The sequence below is a fragment of the Micromys minutus genome (genome assembly GCF_963924665.1).
Source record: "Micromys minutus genome assembly, chromosome: 27".
Taxonomy (NCBI): domain Eukaryota; kingdom Metazoa; phylum Chordata; class Mammalia; order Rodentia; family Muridae; genus Micromys; species Micromys minutus.
Window position 1 is genome coordinate 18,465,374 of NC_137962.1, and position 12,003 is coordinate 18,477,376.

A 12,003-nucleotide genomic window follows, 5' to 3' on the forward strand; every position below is an offset into this window, starting at 1 on the left:
TCTTACCTCAACTCGAGGGAGTGAAAATTCCGGGGACTGCAAGCCAAAGTGGGGCTCAGGCTGTGCCCACGACTCAATAAATCCTACCCTCCCTAAGAGAAAACCTAGAGCTCTTTCACGCGTTTCCCGCCCTGCGTCCAGACACTGAAGGGGAGCCGGGCTGAGCTGAACTGGGGCCTGGCCCTCCTGATATTTTTGGGTCTGTAAGCAAGGGAGCAGAAGAGGGTTCAGGAGTTCCTGTCTGGCCCCAAAAGGGCCCTACAGTTCTCAGGGGCAGAAGCCCTAAGGATTCCCGTGAATGGTTAAGAATGAAGGTGGGCTCTTTTCGGCTGAAGCCCTCAAATCGTCCAGAAGCAACCTCTTTTCTCCTCTGAAAATTGTCGGAGTTTCCCTGAGAGGTTAAAGATGATCTGGGAACATCTGAGGATGAAGAGAACGAGGAAGTAGTGTCTCTCCTTGTGGAATAAAAATAACTAAATACAGTTTTAAAACGTGCATGCTGAAACCTCTTCAAGCAAAAAAAAAAAAAAAAAAAAAAAAAAAAAAAAAAAAAAGGAAAGCAAAAGCAAAATTACATCACTGACTTTTGGGATTTTTCTCCTTGTTCTGGAGGCCGAGATTAGTCGTTCTTTTCTCAAATCTTGAAGGGACAATTCTCTTTTCTTCTAGAGCACCAAGCTCTGCCCCACTTGAATTGAGAGCAGGGAAACTCCAAGCAAAATGTGGAATTCTCGAGGTCCAGGGGAGAAAGGTTCAAACAGGTAAAGAGGTGTGAGGCTGAGGATGGATAAAGGGCTTCTGGTCTACTTCGGATTCTGCAGCCACCCAGGCAGGCAGGGACTCGTCAGCTCGTTCTCAATCTAGACGTCGTACACACTTGCACCCAGAGGCTGTGGATTATAGCGTCTATCCACATGTCCGGCTTGCGTTTAATTCCATGTACACAGCCTCAAATATCCACTTCTATCCAAAGCGCAGGCTGTGGTCCTTGAATTCCGAAGTTCGCTATCCCATGCCAGTCTGACTGCTTCGGAAAACGACCAGTTTATTTAACTTTGCCTATGGAATCGAAACCAGACCACACACACCCCGGAGAGAAGCGTTGGGAGGAGGAGCCCAAAGGGAGGGTGACTTGGGGGGGAAGACCCTGGTCCCCACTTTAATGGTTTGTTTCTGAGTTGCCCCAATAGGTCAGATTTCCAGTCAGTGTCGACTGTGGTTGGGCTCTATTACTCCTGAGGGTAAAAAACAGAATCCTGCTTCACTAGCTAAATTTCTTTTTGAAGCTTTGTTTTGGTTTTGCTGTTATTTTTCTTCGCTTTTCTTTTTCTTCTTCCTTTTCTTTCTTTTTTATTTTCAGCTTTCCTTTCTTTTTCTGTATTTTCCTTTCTTTTTCTTTGTAATTTCCCCCTCAAGATTTTAATTTATTGTTTCCCCATTTTCTTCTTTTTTATTATAAATTTTATTCTTTGCTTTCTTCAATTTTTTGCTTCCTCTTCCCCAAGGCTTACTTTTATTTTTCTCCGTTGTGCTGGGTTATGTGAGAAGAAAATAAAAATGAGAGGTTGAATCCTTCTTATTCCAGTTGCTCAGGCTTGGAGTTGACCTTCTGCCTTCAGGCTCAGCTCAGCCCCTCACAAGGCTAAGTGTAGAACAGTCAGCCTGCAAAGGTGGTCAGGCCTCAGAGTCGCCATTAGAGGGATGGGAATGCCATGCAACTCAAAAGCACACCTCCCCCTCCCCCCAGTCAGTGCCAAAGGCTCCCTGATCCTTGAAATGCCTGGCTCCATGCCCTCATTTCATCACAGTAAAGGAACTTGGTCCACCAGACCCACATTTAGAGAGAACTTCCCTCATCTTTGTTCTGCCGGAACTGAACTACATAGACTAAAGTTTAGCTCATTTGTGTTTTCAGCACTTAAGATAGGAAAGTGAGAGAGTGAGGCTCTGACAGAGAGTAGAGGGCAGGTCCAAAGGGTCATATGGAAGTTGGCATTTCAAGTCCATGTTCCCACATAAGTACTTTTGTTCTCTATAAAGGTCTCAAGAGGACTGTAGCCCTGTTGGCCCCCATCTCCTTTGGTTCTGCAGCAACTGCAGCCTCTAGGCAAGAATATTCTGGCAATTGAATTTTTTTCCTTAAATACTACAGGCAACAGGGATAGGACGGTATATGCAGAAGCCCCCACCTCCAAATTAAAAGTTTGAGCCAGGATTACAGAACTTCACTACTCCAAAAAATGGATGGAGAGGGGAGGGAAGGAGGGAGGGAAATATGAGAGAGAGAGAGAGAGAGAGAGAGAGAGAGAGAGACAGAGAGAGACAGAGAGAGACAGAGAGAGACAGAGAAATGGAGCCTATAACAAAACATAATGTGATGGGGGAAGGTTTGTTATACTGCATACATTTTACACATTTTGTGGACCTAGAAAGACTACATCTCAAATGCATAGTGGATAGGGCTCTCCTGGATGCCTTTGACTTCTGTTAGCTGGCTGTCCCCAAAGCTAGGTCCTGGGTAGACATCAAGATAGATTGGTTTGACTTTCAAGCCTTTTCTACCTTCAGGGAAAAAAAGTACCCCTTACACATATGATGAAGCCTCAGGGCTCATCCTTCTCTCCTTCTCTAGAATTCTATCCTGTGGCAAGACCTAAACTAAACTCCCCCCCCCCCAAGGAGCGGGTGGGGGTGTGGGGGGTGGATCTTGTAAAAATTTTATGCCAAACGAAGTTATAAAAACTTCCAGGGCGTTTCCAGGGCGTTGCCTTTTCTAAAGGTTTATATGAATAATAAAGAGTGTAGTCGCGTGTACACTATACTGGCCAGCTTAGAGCAGGAAGGGTTTAGTAAATAGCGTTATCCATCCCTAGGGCACCAGGAAAATCCCAGGGCTACCCACTTGAGAGAATATTGGCCTGGATTGGCCTGAAGAGAAATTGCTTTGCAGATTCCTAAGAGGGGAGGGAGGGTTGGGGTGAGGGAGAAAGAGGCAGTGCCCTTGACTCCCTTGAAGTTCAAAGTTTTTCTTCGCCTTCTTGAGCAAAGGCCCTTCTTCTGTCAGCTTCTCCAGAAAAGAGCTCAAGGTAGTTTTCTTCTCTTCTGGTTAACTGGTTATGGGGTAACTTCAGCGCTCTTCACTCTCTGGCACCTGGGCTGCGCCACGCTTTCTTCCCAACCCACCGTCCTCTCAGAAAAGCTATTCAGTCTTTCATTGAGACCTGAACCCAGAGGCTTTCCCTCAGAGTTGGGTGGAAGACCCACCTTCAGGGCACCTTTGCTTTGCATTTCCCAAGCCACCTAGGGTCTGAGTGACAAAGAAACTCCAAATCCAAGCCTACTTCCAGCCCATTTCTCATTTCAAGGGCCCCTGACTCCCCCTGCACCCCCAAAGCCCATAGTGGAAAGGGGGTGGGGCCCAGAGAGCTCTCTCAGCCCACACCACTTAATACCCTTGTAAACTCCCACGTGCGCTATAAACTTGGATTTTTACAACCAACATTCCTCCTTAGCTCCAGGAAACTTTGAACTCGGCCTCTGGTTTATTTACTTGGGGGGTGGGGAACTGAGAAAGGCCGGAGGAAAGGAGGGAAAATGTGGGGCAAAGGGATGATGGGGTGGGGGCGCCTGGGGTGTGTTGGAAGAGCCAAGACCATCCACTGTTTGTTTACTGTTTAGGACGGAAGCATTTTCTAACACAGGCCAGACTGGGTCGTTAAGGGTGAAATGAAACTGGGTTTAGAGGCTCGGGGACGCTTTATGGCGGCGTCTAGACTGCGATCTTTTGTTCCAGGGCAGCGTTGCGGCTGGAGGGGATTACCCCAAGGGGTTGAGCCCAGAGCGCCCCTGCTAGCAAGGGGGGTTGGACATCCCAGGAGCATGAAGGTGGGTTTGCTTGGGGACTAAAGACACCTCCCTCTCTCTTTTTCTCTCCCTTCCACCACCACCTCCTCCTCCTCCTTCTTCTTCTTCTCTCTCTCTCTCTCTGTCTCTCTTTCTTCCTCCCTCTTTCTCTCTGTCTCTCTTTCTGTGTCTCTCTGTATGTCTGTCTGTTTCTCTCTCTCTCTCTCTCTCTCTCTCTCTCTCTCTCTCTCTCTTTCTCTCTCTGGGTCACCACACCCTGGCAGGATCTTGGACTCAAGTCACACAACCATTTGATTTTCTTTCATGATAACTCTCCTCTCATTCATCAGAAATATCTTCTGGAAGATTCTTTTCTGAGCTGTATATTTGTAGAAAAGAGGTAACTGTATGTCCTGAATATTTTTCTCCAAAATTGGCAGTCCTATGGAGTCTAATAGTCTCCTTTTTAGTTTGTTCTATGCTTGTCTATTTTTATATAGAAAATATGCCCAGCATAACAGTCCCTGGTGTAGCTATTAGTAGATAAATATCATATCTCAAGAAATTCCCCCTCCCCATACACAAATACACAGAGGACACTTGGTTGTAATTCTGTTTACATTCATTAAACACTGACTGTTCACCCACCAGGGGAGGAGGACATAAACTGGGCATATATCAGGTCACATTTTTTCCCATGCAGACAAATATACACAAACTATACTCTGCCTCATGAGCACACACAAGGAGGTCGCCTTGAAGAATAAAATCTTTGCAAGCACAGAGAAGCTTGTGAACCACAATACTCCCAAGTTGGCAAATCTCAAAGAGTCACATTGCCCTTACAAATTAGAGATTCAGATACCTAAGCTTCAGAGATCTCTGTCATCAAAAGAGTAATAGCTATACTTGAGACCCAGGGCACTTTTCTCCCTTCATTCAACAAAGAAGTAAGGATGAGAAATGTTATCTTGGAATTCCATAAGGTCAAAAAGACAGAAGGGAAATGAGAGAATTGGTGCTAAACCTCTTACCTTAAGTAACAACAACAACAACAAAAAGATAGATGAGTGTTCTTATTGACAGAACTGAAAGGATTAGTCACTGCACACTGAAGAAACACATGCAGCAAATATAGACTGGTGTGAAGACTGTTCTGTAGGTCACCTCTTTCCCTAATGCCCTCTTTGCTAATCCCTACAAAACACATCTCTGGAGCTTTTTATTCTGGGACAGCCAACATAGAAAAGTCAGGGTGGTCCCAGCCTAGGTGTCTGGCTCTGTCTGGAGGAGTCTGACCATTTGGGCCACAGGGAAAGGGGATGGGCTCCATTTTCCCACCCCTAGAGGCTGTGAAGAAGACTGGAGGGGGTCGGTTTGGCCTCTTCTACCCTCTTTGCTTTAAAATTGTATATTGAAATTCCAATACACCTGAGAGGAGAAAGAGGAAGGGAGGAAGGGAGGGAGGGAGGGAGGGAAGGAGAGAAAGAGAGAGGGGGAGAGGGAGAGGGAGAGGGAGACCTACCCTACATATCTGACTGAGACCAGAGGGAGACATCTGGCAAGAGAGTAGTGGAGCCAAGAAAATTCCTATAAATTTAAATTTGATGATGGTTACAATTAACTCCACAGCAAACGTGTACTTAAACAGGAAGTGTTGCTGGCCATTTGGATGCAGCTTGAGTTGCATGTGAGAAAAAAAAAAAGTTTAGGACTAACCATAGAATGTCCTCTGCTTCAGATCTGGAGCAACCCTTGGATGCCTCTTGCCCCCTGCATTTGGAGCTGAGCACCAGTGGCCCTACACCATACCGGCCTGCCTCACCTCAGAAGGCTGTTTTTTTTTTTTCCCCCTTCAGCAGCAGGCTCTCTCACTCCAATTGTTGATGTCTCCTCCTCCTCTTCCTCCTCCTCCTTCTCCTCCTCCTCCTCCACCACCACCACCACCACCACCACCACCACCATCACCACCACCTCTGCTGTCTTGGGAGCACAGGGAGTTTTAAAAGGAGAGGGGTTAATAAAAAGGTCAAATAAAATCATAATATTGAACAGAATGAAATATCTTTATTTACCACAAAAAAAATTCACAGCAATCCCTTTAAGACAGAAGTAGGGTGGGGATTGCACACATACACACGCACTCACACACACGGATAGAGATGGGTGATTAGAATCTCACTCCGGCTCAGCCTCCCCCTTCCTCTCCAGGTAGAGAGGGTTATGAAAAATATTTACATAAATGCAGACCCCAGCTAGAGGGAGGTGCCCAACCCCATCTTCCTATGCCCCTTCCACCTCAATCTGGTTTCTTTAAAAAGAGGTACGACCTGCATAGACTAGCAATAAATCCTCAGGGGTGGGGGTGGGGCACTTCCTGGGAAAAGGTTAGGACAACTCAATGCACCAGGTAGGAGTTTTCTAAAGAGAAGTCTACACATTTAGGGCGAGAACAACTAGGCTCAGGCGGGGCCAGGCGCAGACGGAGGTAGGATTTGGACTTTGCACACCTAACACCAGGTCAAACGTACAGGAATTTCACAGCAAGGCAGGATCACATTTAGCTGCCCCCTAACTGAGGGGCAAGGTGGAGTGGGGGCAGGGAGCTTGGGAGGTCGCGCAGACAAGGTGGCTCAGTGGATCTTTTCACTTGGGCTAAGGGAAAGCTTGAGTTCAAGGATTGTTCAGCTCTGGCGCCCACTGTGCCCGCCCCTCCTCTCACCGAATCCGAGCAGCAAGACTTTGTTGCAAGGTGTATTTTCTTTTAAATAAACAGTCTTGGGGCCTTGGCGCCAACGGGGTCCACTAACCGCGGGTCAGATACTTCCCTCACTCCTTTCCAGACCGGGTCTCTGTCCCCTACAGTGAATTAGACCCGAGGCCAAGGAGGTCCTAGAAGGAAGTGCCAGTAACGGCAGTGGGGGGCCAGCCCTGGCCACAGTCCAGTTTTCCACCCGCGGAAAAAAAAAGACGAGTTAGAAAATAAAAAATAAAATAAAATAAAATAAATTTCCCGCTTTCCCTCCCTCCCACCCCAAAGGGTCAGGTCTGCAGTTACAGCAGCGGATTTCCTGAAAAATACTGCAGCCGGTCTCTGCTCAGTTTTTTTTCTTTCATTCTTCTGTTCTGAAACCAAATTTTCACTTGTCGGTCTGTCAGGTTCAGCATCCGGGACAGCTGCAGCCGCTTCTCTTTGTTGATGTACACGTTGAAGAAAAACTCTCGCTCCAGTTCGCGGATCTGGAATTTCGAATAAGGGCAGCGCTTCTTGCGGGTGCGGGGGGCGTCTGGAGGGAGGGGAAGGGGCAAGTGCGAGGAGAGGGGAGAGAGACACGTGAGACCCCGGGCGACCCCAGCCAACCCCGACCGCTGAAAGCTCAGCGCCACAGCTCCCAGTCCCGCCGCCGGGCAGCCCTCCCTTTAGGCCGGTGGCTCTTCTTCCGTCTCCGCTGTGTTGGGGCAAGCCTGGACCCCACTGCCAGGTTCACTGAGAATCTAGTTCCCCCTGCCCCTCAGGCCAGAGCCCTAGCTGACAGGGTCCGCGGGTGGAGGAAAACTTGCCAGCGCCACGTGCTTTTCCTGGGGCGCCCTATCTGCTCCTACCCTTACCCTTTCCAAGCCGCCCTCCTAATGTTTCTGCAAATCCAGGATCCCTTCCTCCAGAAATGGGAGGGAACCGCGGAAAATCGGCGCGAAGGAGTGAGATCAGGCGAGAGCAGTGAGAAATCTGGGAGGAAACTAGCCAGTAGAGGTAGCTGACACCCACGAGCCTCCTGCGGTGCCCTGGCGCCCCGGGACACCCCGCCGCCTGCCTGCCCTGCCTTGCACACAGCCAGGCTGGGCCTACCCAGAGGCCTCAGACCCGGGAGAGCCATCGCCAACCTGGCCTGCAGCGCAGGGGAGCTCCGATCCTTTTCCAACTCCCCTGTCACCGCCAAACCTCGGCTTGCCCGGGTTTCTTCTCAAAGGCCCGCGAACACATAATTTGAACATTTTTTAAAAGTTGTTTTTAAAAAGAAGCGAAGCGGCCTTGGAGAGCTTCTCTGGATTCCAGTTCTGCCCCGTCGCGTCTGTCCCTTACCTCTCCCCTTCTCTGGATTTCTCCCAGTCTGTCCCTCGCCCTCCCCTTTCTCCCCCTCCACCCCTCCCCTCCCTCCCAACCCCCCAGCAGCCCGAATCCCCATTCTTTCTTAAACGCTCCTCTAAGTTCACGATCAAAGTTAATATCGCCCGCAATGGTGGCACTTTTAAAAATTTCACAGACCGAGGGAGATAACGGAGGAGGGGGGCTCACCCGGCTTTTCCAAAGAGCCCCTTTCCCTCCCTCCCCACCCCTTCTCCATCGTAAAAAGTCGAGTCGTTGGGAGAGAGGGCTTTGTAGGTTATAATAAAATCCTTTGAATGCTTATAAAACTCCACATAAAATCGGACTGACCCAAAACACGAGGCTGTCCGCGCCCCCCCCCCCCACTCCAGCCCTCTCTCTCAGCTCCCTCCCTCGCTGCCCTCGGGTTCCCGGCCGCTGCTACCTACTGGGGGCGGCTCCCTTGGCCGGCTCCTTGGTCGCCGAAAGGGAAGAACCGGACGAGCTGGGATTCGTGTTCTCCTCCTCGGCCTCGGCTTCAGCACCGGCCTCTGCCCGGGACGCAAGTCCCGAGGCGGGGGGCGCTTCAGGCTCCCCCTTGGCCTCGCCCTTGCCGGAGCAGGGGGGCTCGGGGGGTGCATCTCCGCCACCGCAGTAGGCGTTGTCGAAGAAGCGGTCGAAAGCTTGGGGCAAGACGCTGTTCTTGTTGACTGAGGAGTAGAAGCCGGCAGGGGCCGCGTGCGGGGCGCTGGGGTGGTGGTGGCCGCCGTAGGAGCCTTCATTTTTCATGAGGATCTCAGTGACTGTGGAAGGAGGCAGGCACTCCCGGTGCATAAGCTCGTCGGCCGCCGCATAACAAGACGAGTAGCTGTTCCGATGGTGCCACTTCCCGGACGGTTCCAGGCCGTAGGAGACCTCACGGACCGGGGGCACTTGGGCTGAGTAGGGATAAGAAATCTGTCGAGAGGGGGCCTGGGGCAGGAAGGAGGAGACGGTGGAGAACTCGGGCACGTAGTAAGTGCAACTGGGTAGATAGAGGTTGGAGGTGCAGCTCCCCCGCTCGCCGAAGTCAGCGCCCCTCTCCTTGCGCGAAGGCGAGCAGAAGTTGCCCAGGTTGACCGAGTTAAACATCGTTCTCTTCTCCTGCCTCCTCCGGCTTGAGGTTTTGGACCCGATCTAGCGAGGGGGGAAATTTTGGGAAGGCGAGATGACGCGTTATCCGTCTTAGTCTCTCTCCCCGAGCACGTGATCCAAAGTAGATATTGTCATATATCAGTTCGGAGCACTTCGCAGACGTAGGAGGGGTTCTCTCTTAGGTAAGATCGGGGACGTTCAGGCGATTGGTTTGCAAACACCGCAGAAACATTATGAAAATCAATTGCAGATTTGTATTCGTTTTTCTCTCGTCACTCCCCTCCTCTCCATTCCACAGAGCGAGCAAAGGAGGAGAGAGGGCTGGGGTGGGGTGGGCGGTGGGATGGGCGGGGGCGGTGGCTGGGAGGGGGTAATTGTATTTTTTTTTTAAGCTGCTGCTCTTTCCCCCCTAGGATTGGGGGAAGAAGAAGAGTTTTCCATTTAGGGGTCTTGGCCCCTTCCTTATGAGAGATTGAGGGTAAGAGGAAGGGCCTTTTCCTACCTGATTTCCCCTGAAATATTGGATGCTTCCCCTCAAGTCTTACCCCTCTACCTGAAGAATAAGAGCATGTTCACAAGAAGTCCTTTACATTATTTTCCAGAATCGGGTGAGCTCCCTTATAGGACAGGTTCCCAGCAAGAGTATCTGAAGTTTCCCAAAGGTGAGGCAGCCCAGCTATGAACCAGTGTCCCAACTTTGTCTAGCTTGCTGTGCTGCCGCTGGCTAAGGACTCCTATTAGTCATAAACCAGTGGTGAGCAGTGCGCCAGCCGCCCAGCCGGTGCCTGGTGAAGTCTGGGAAAAACCTTCTCTAATGTTGTGTTAAATATTTAGTATGAGAGAGTGGCCCTGGGTGAATATTTCATGCCTGCCTTTATTGTCAATCAATGTGCAGAAAGCTACATTCACTGTGGATTTTAAAATCTCAAACCCCAAAGAAAAAAAGATTTAGAATGAGAGTCATCTATCTTCTCTATCTGGGGCCCTTCAGGTTGGGAGCTCAGCTTCAGCTAATAGGCTGAAAAGAAGCCTGGAAACGCTGTCCAGGCAGGATGTATGCTAAGGGAACTACATTTGGTGAGGTTCTATTATTTTTTCAATGATTTGGGGAGCTTAGGTAGGTAGAGAGGCTAGGTGTCTATCTCTAGTATCAATCAAAAAGTAGGCAGGGTAGGGCCTGAAGTCCCCAACCCCTTTTACTCCTTTTCCTGCTTCCTCTCTATGTCTCAGTCCAACCCTGCCCTACTCCATGTCTTTAAGCCATCTTCCTGGAACTCTGTGTCCAGAGGGAAATACTCAATGATTCCTTAAGTCTCCAATCTCTTTGGCCACCACAGCATACATCTGGGTATCTGAATATAACTTTATGGACATATTCTGGGCTAAATACATAGTGTAGAACAACCGGCAAAAGCTGAAAGCAACAGTAACGTTGGTCCTAAGAAGGAGCTGTCAGGACATAATGTGTTAGAAAAGGGTGAAGCCTCCAACCACCTAGCCTTGTAGTCTTAGACAAAACCAAAGGTAGTCTAAATTGTTCCCCCACCCTTAGGGCTGCCTTCAAATTGGTTTTCCTCTTTAAAATGTATTTGATTTGATTTCCTTTGTTGAAGGATGAAAGCACCGAAACCCTCTATCAGACAGGAAAGACAGAAATGGCTAGCTTATTTCCAAATATACCCCCCCAAATCCATTACTCCTCAACTCTTCTACCTGCCCAAATTTACAAAAACATGCTGGTGAAATCTGCCTCCACCATAGTCTCCTCTGTGTGTGGGGGTTGTGTGTGTGTGTGTGTGTTTGTGAGCGCGCGTGTGAAATAGAGAGACTTCCAGTGTCTCTCTATGTTTGCACTTAGTGATAGGCATTGCTTCTTGTGCTTTTTAGTCCTGACCAGATTGTAACTGAAGGCTAGATTGGGGAAATTCTGTAGAGAAGGAACCAGAAACAGAAGAATCTGTTGCAGTTCCCCGTTCTTTTAGTCTTTTTTTTTTTTTTTTAATAGGAGAAGCTGGGGGCAACATTTTTAATTATAATGGTGGTGAACGACGGACTGGGGCTTTTATGGGGTTTGCATTGACCTCATTAAACTTGCGTTTACAGGAGGCAAAATGCTCCCCAAACAGTGATAGAAGCCAGCAAGAAGAAGCGTAGAGGTACCCCATTTCTTGCAGCAGAGATGAGGGTGGTCTTGGCTCCTGCTTTCCTCATGTTCCCTTTAGGTTTTTCTTCTTTTTTCCTCTTGCTCTTCTGGGCAGTGTGGGGCTCAGTCCCCTAAGTCCTGTTTTGCACAGCCTGGGAAGGAGGTGGGGGTGGGGGTGTCTGCTTCCTGTGAGAGGACAGCTGTAGGCCTGAGCACTTGAATTTGACCACCAAAGTTTATTCCTGGGCCACCATAAAAGTGAGACAGGCGGCTACAAAGAACAGTCTGATTTTCTTGAAACCAAAAGAAGGAATCAAAGAAGAGTGTCAATAAGATGATGTCTAGGAAACTTTAGGATCCTCCAAGAGACATGTAGGAAAAAATATTCTTCTCCATAAAATCAAAGCATGAAGTTTAATTTTTTTCTGGCATTGATATTTCAAAAAATTTAAAATAACCTTTTAAAAAATCCTCAGGACTGGGTTGAGGAGAGACGGCTCTGGTCTTTTAGGTGACTTAGCTGTTGATTAGCAAAATGCTTAGGGTGTGGGGTATTGGCTTGCCTGCCTGGCTTTGGGTCCAGACCACCTGGAAGCCTTCACTAGGTTCAGACTCTCACACTCTGGAGCTTCTGCTCACAGCATTCTTTTACATTTGGATGGAGGGACACATCTGTGGGGCCCCTCAGTCCTATCACCTGCAGGCACGACTGAAGGCAACTGATTATTGTTATTTATTATTAGTTATTATTATTATTATTATTATTATTATTATTATTTCTCACGTGCTTTACACCAGC

At 48.8% G+C, this 12,003-nt stretch overlaps 1 protein-coding gene and 1 long non-coding RNA gene across 2 annotated transcripts; one reads left to right on the forward strand and one right to left on the reverse strand.

Moving 5' to 3' along the window:
- The first annotated feature begins 597 nt into the window (after positions 1-597).
- LOC308437852 lies at positions 598-5,894 on the forward strand. The gene is made up of 3 exons (XR_013975570.1): positions 598-761; positions 3,794-3,885; positions 5,585-5,894. It is a non-coding gene; the product is annotated as an uncharacterized lncRNA (long non-coding RNA).
- Positions 5,895-6,890: 996 nt separating this feature from the next.
- On the reverse strand, positions 6,891-9,058 carry HOXC11 (homeobox C11; the record flags this gene model as incomplete). The annotated part of the gene is made up of 2 exons (XM_080939058.1): positions 6,891-7,130; positions 8,377-9,058. 2 exons carry the CDS (start codon positions 9,056-9,058, stop codon positions 6,898-6,900), a joined length of 915 nt encoding a protein of 304 aa, XP_080795184.1. The 3' UTR covers positions 6,891-6,897.
- Between the last annotated feature and the right edge of the window lie 2,945 nt (positions 9,059-12,003).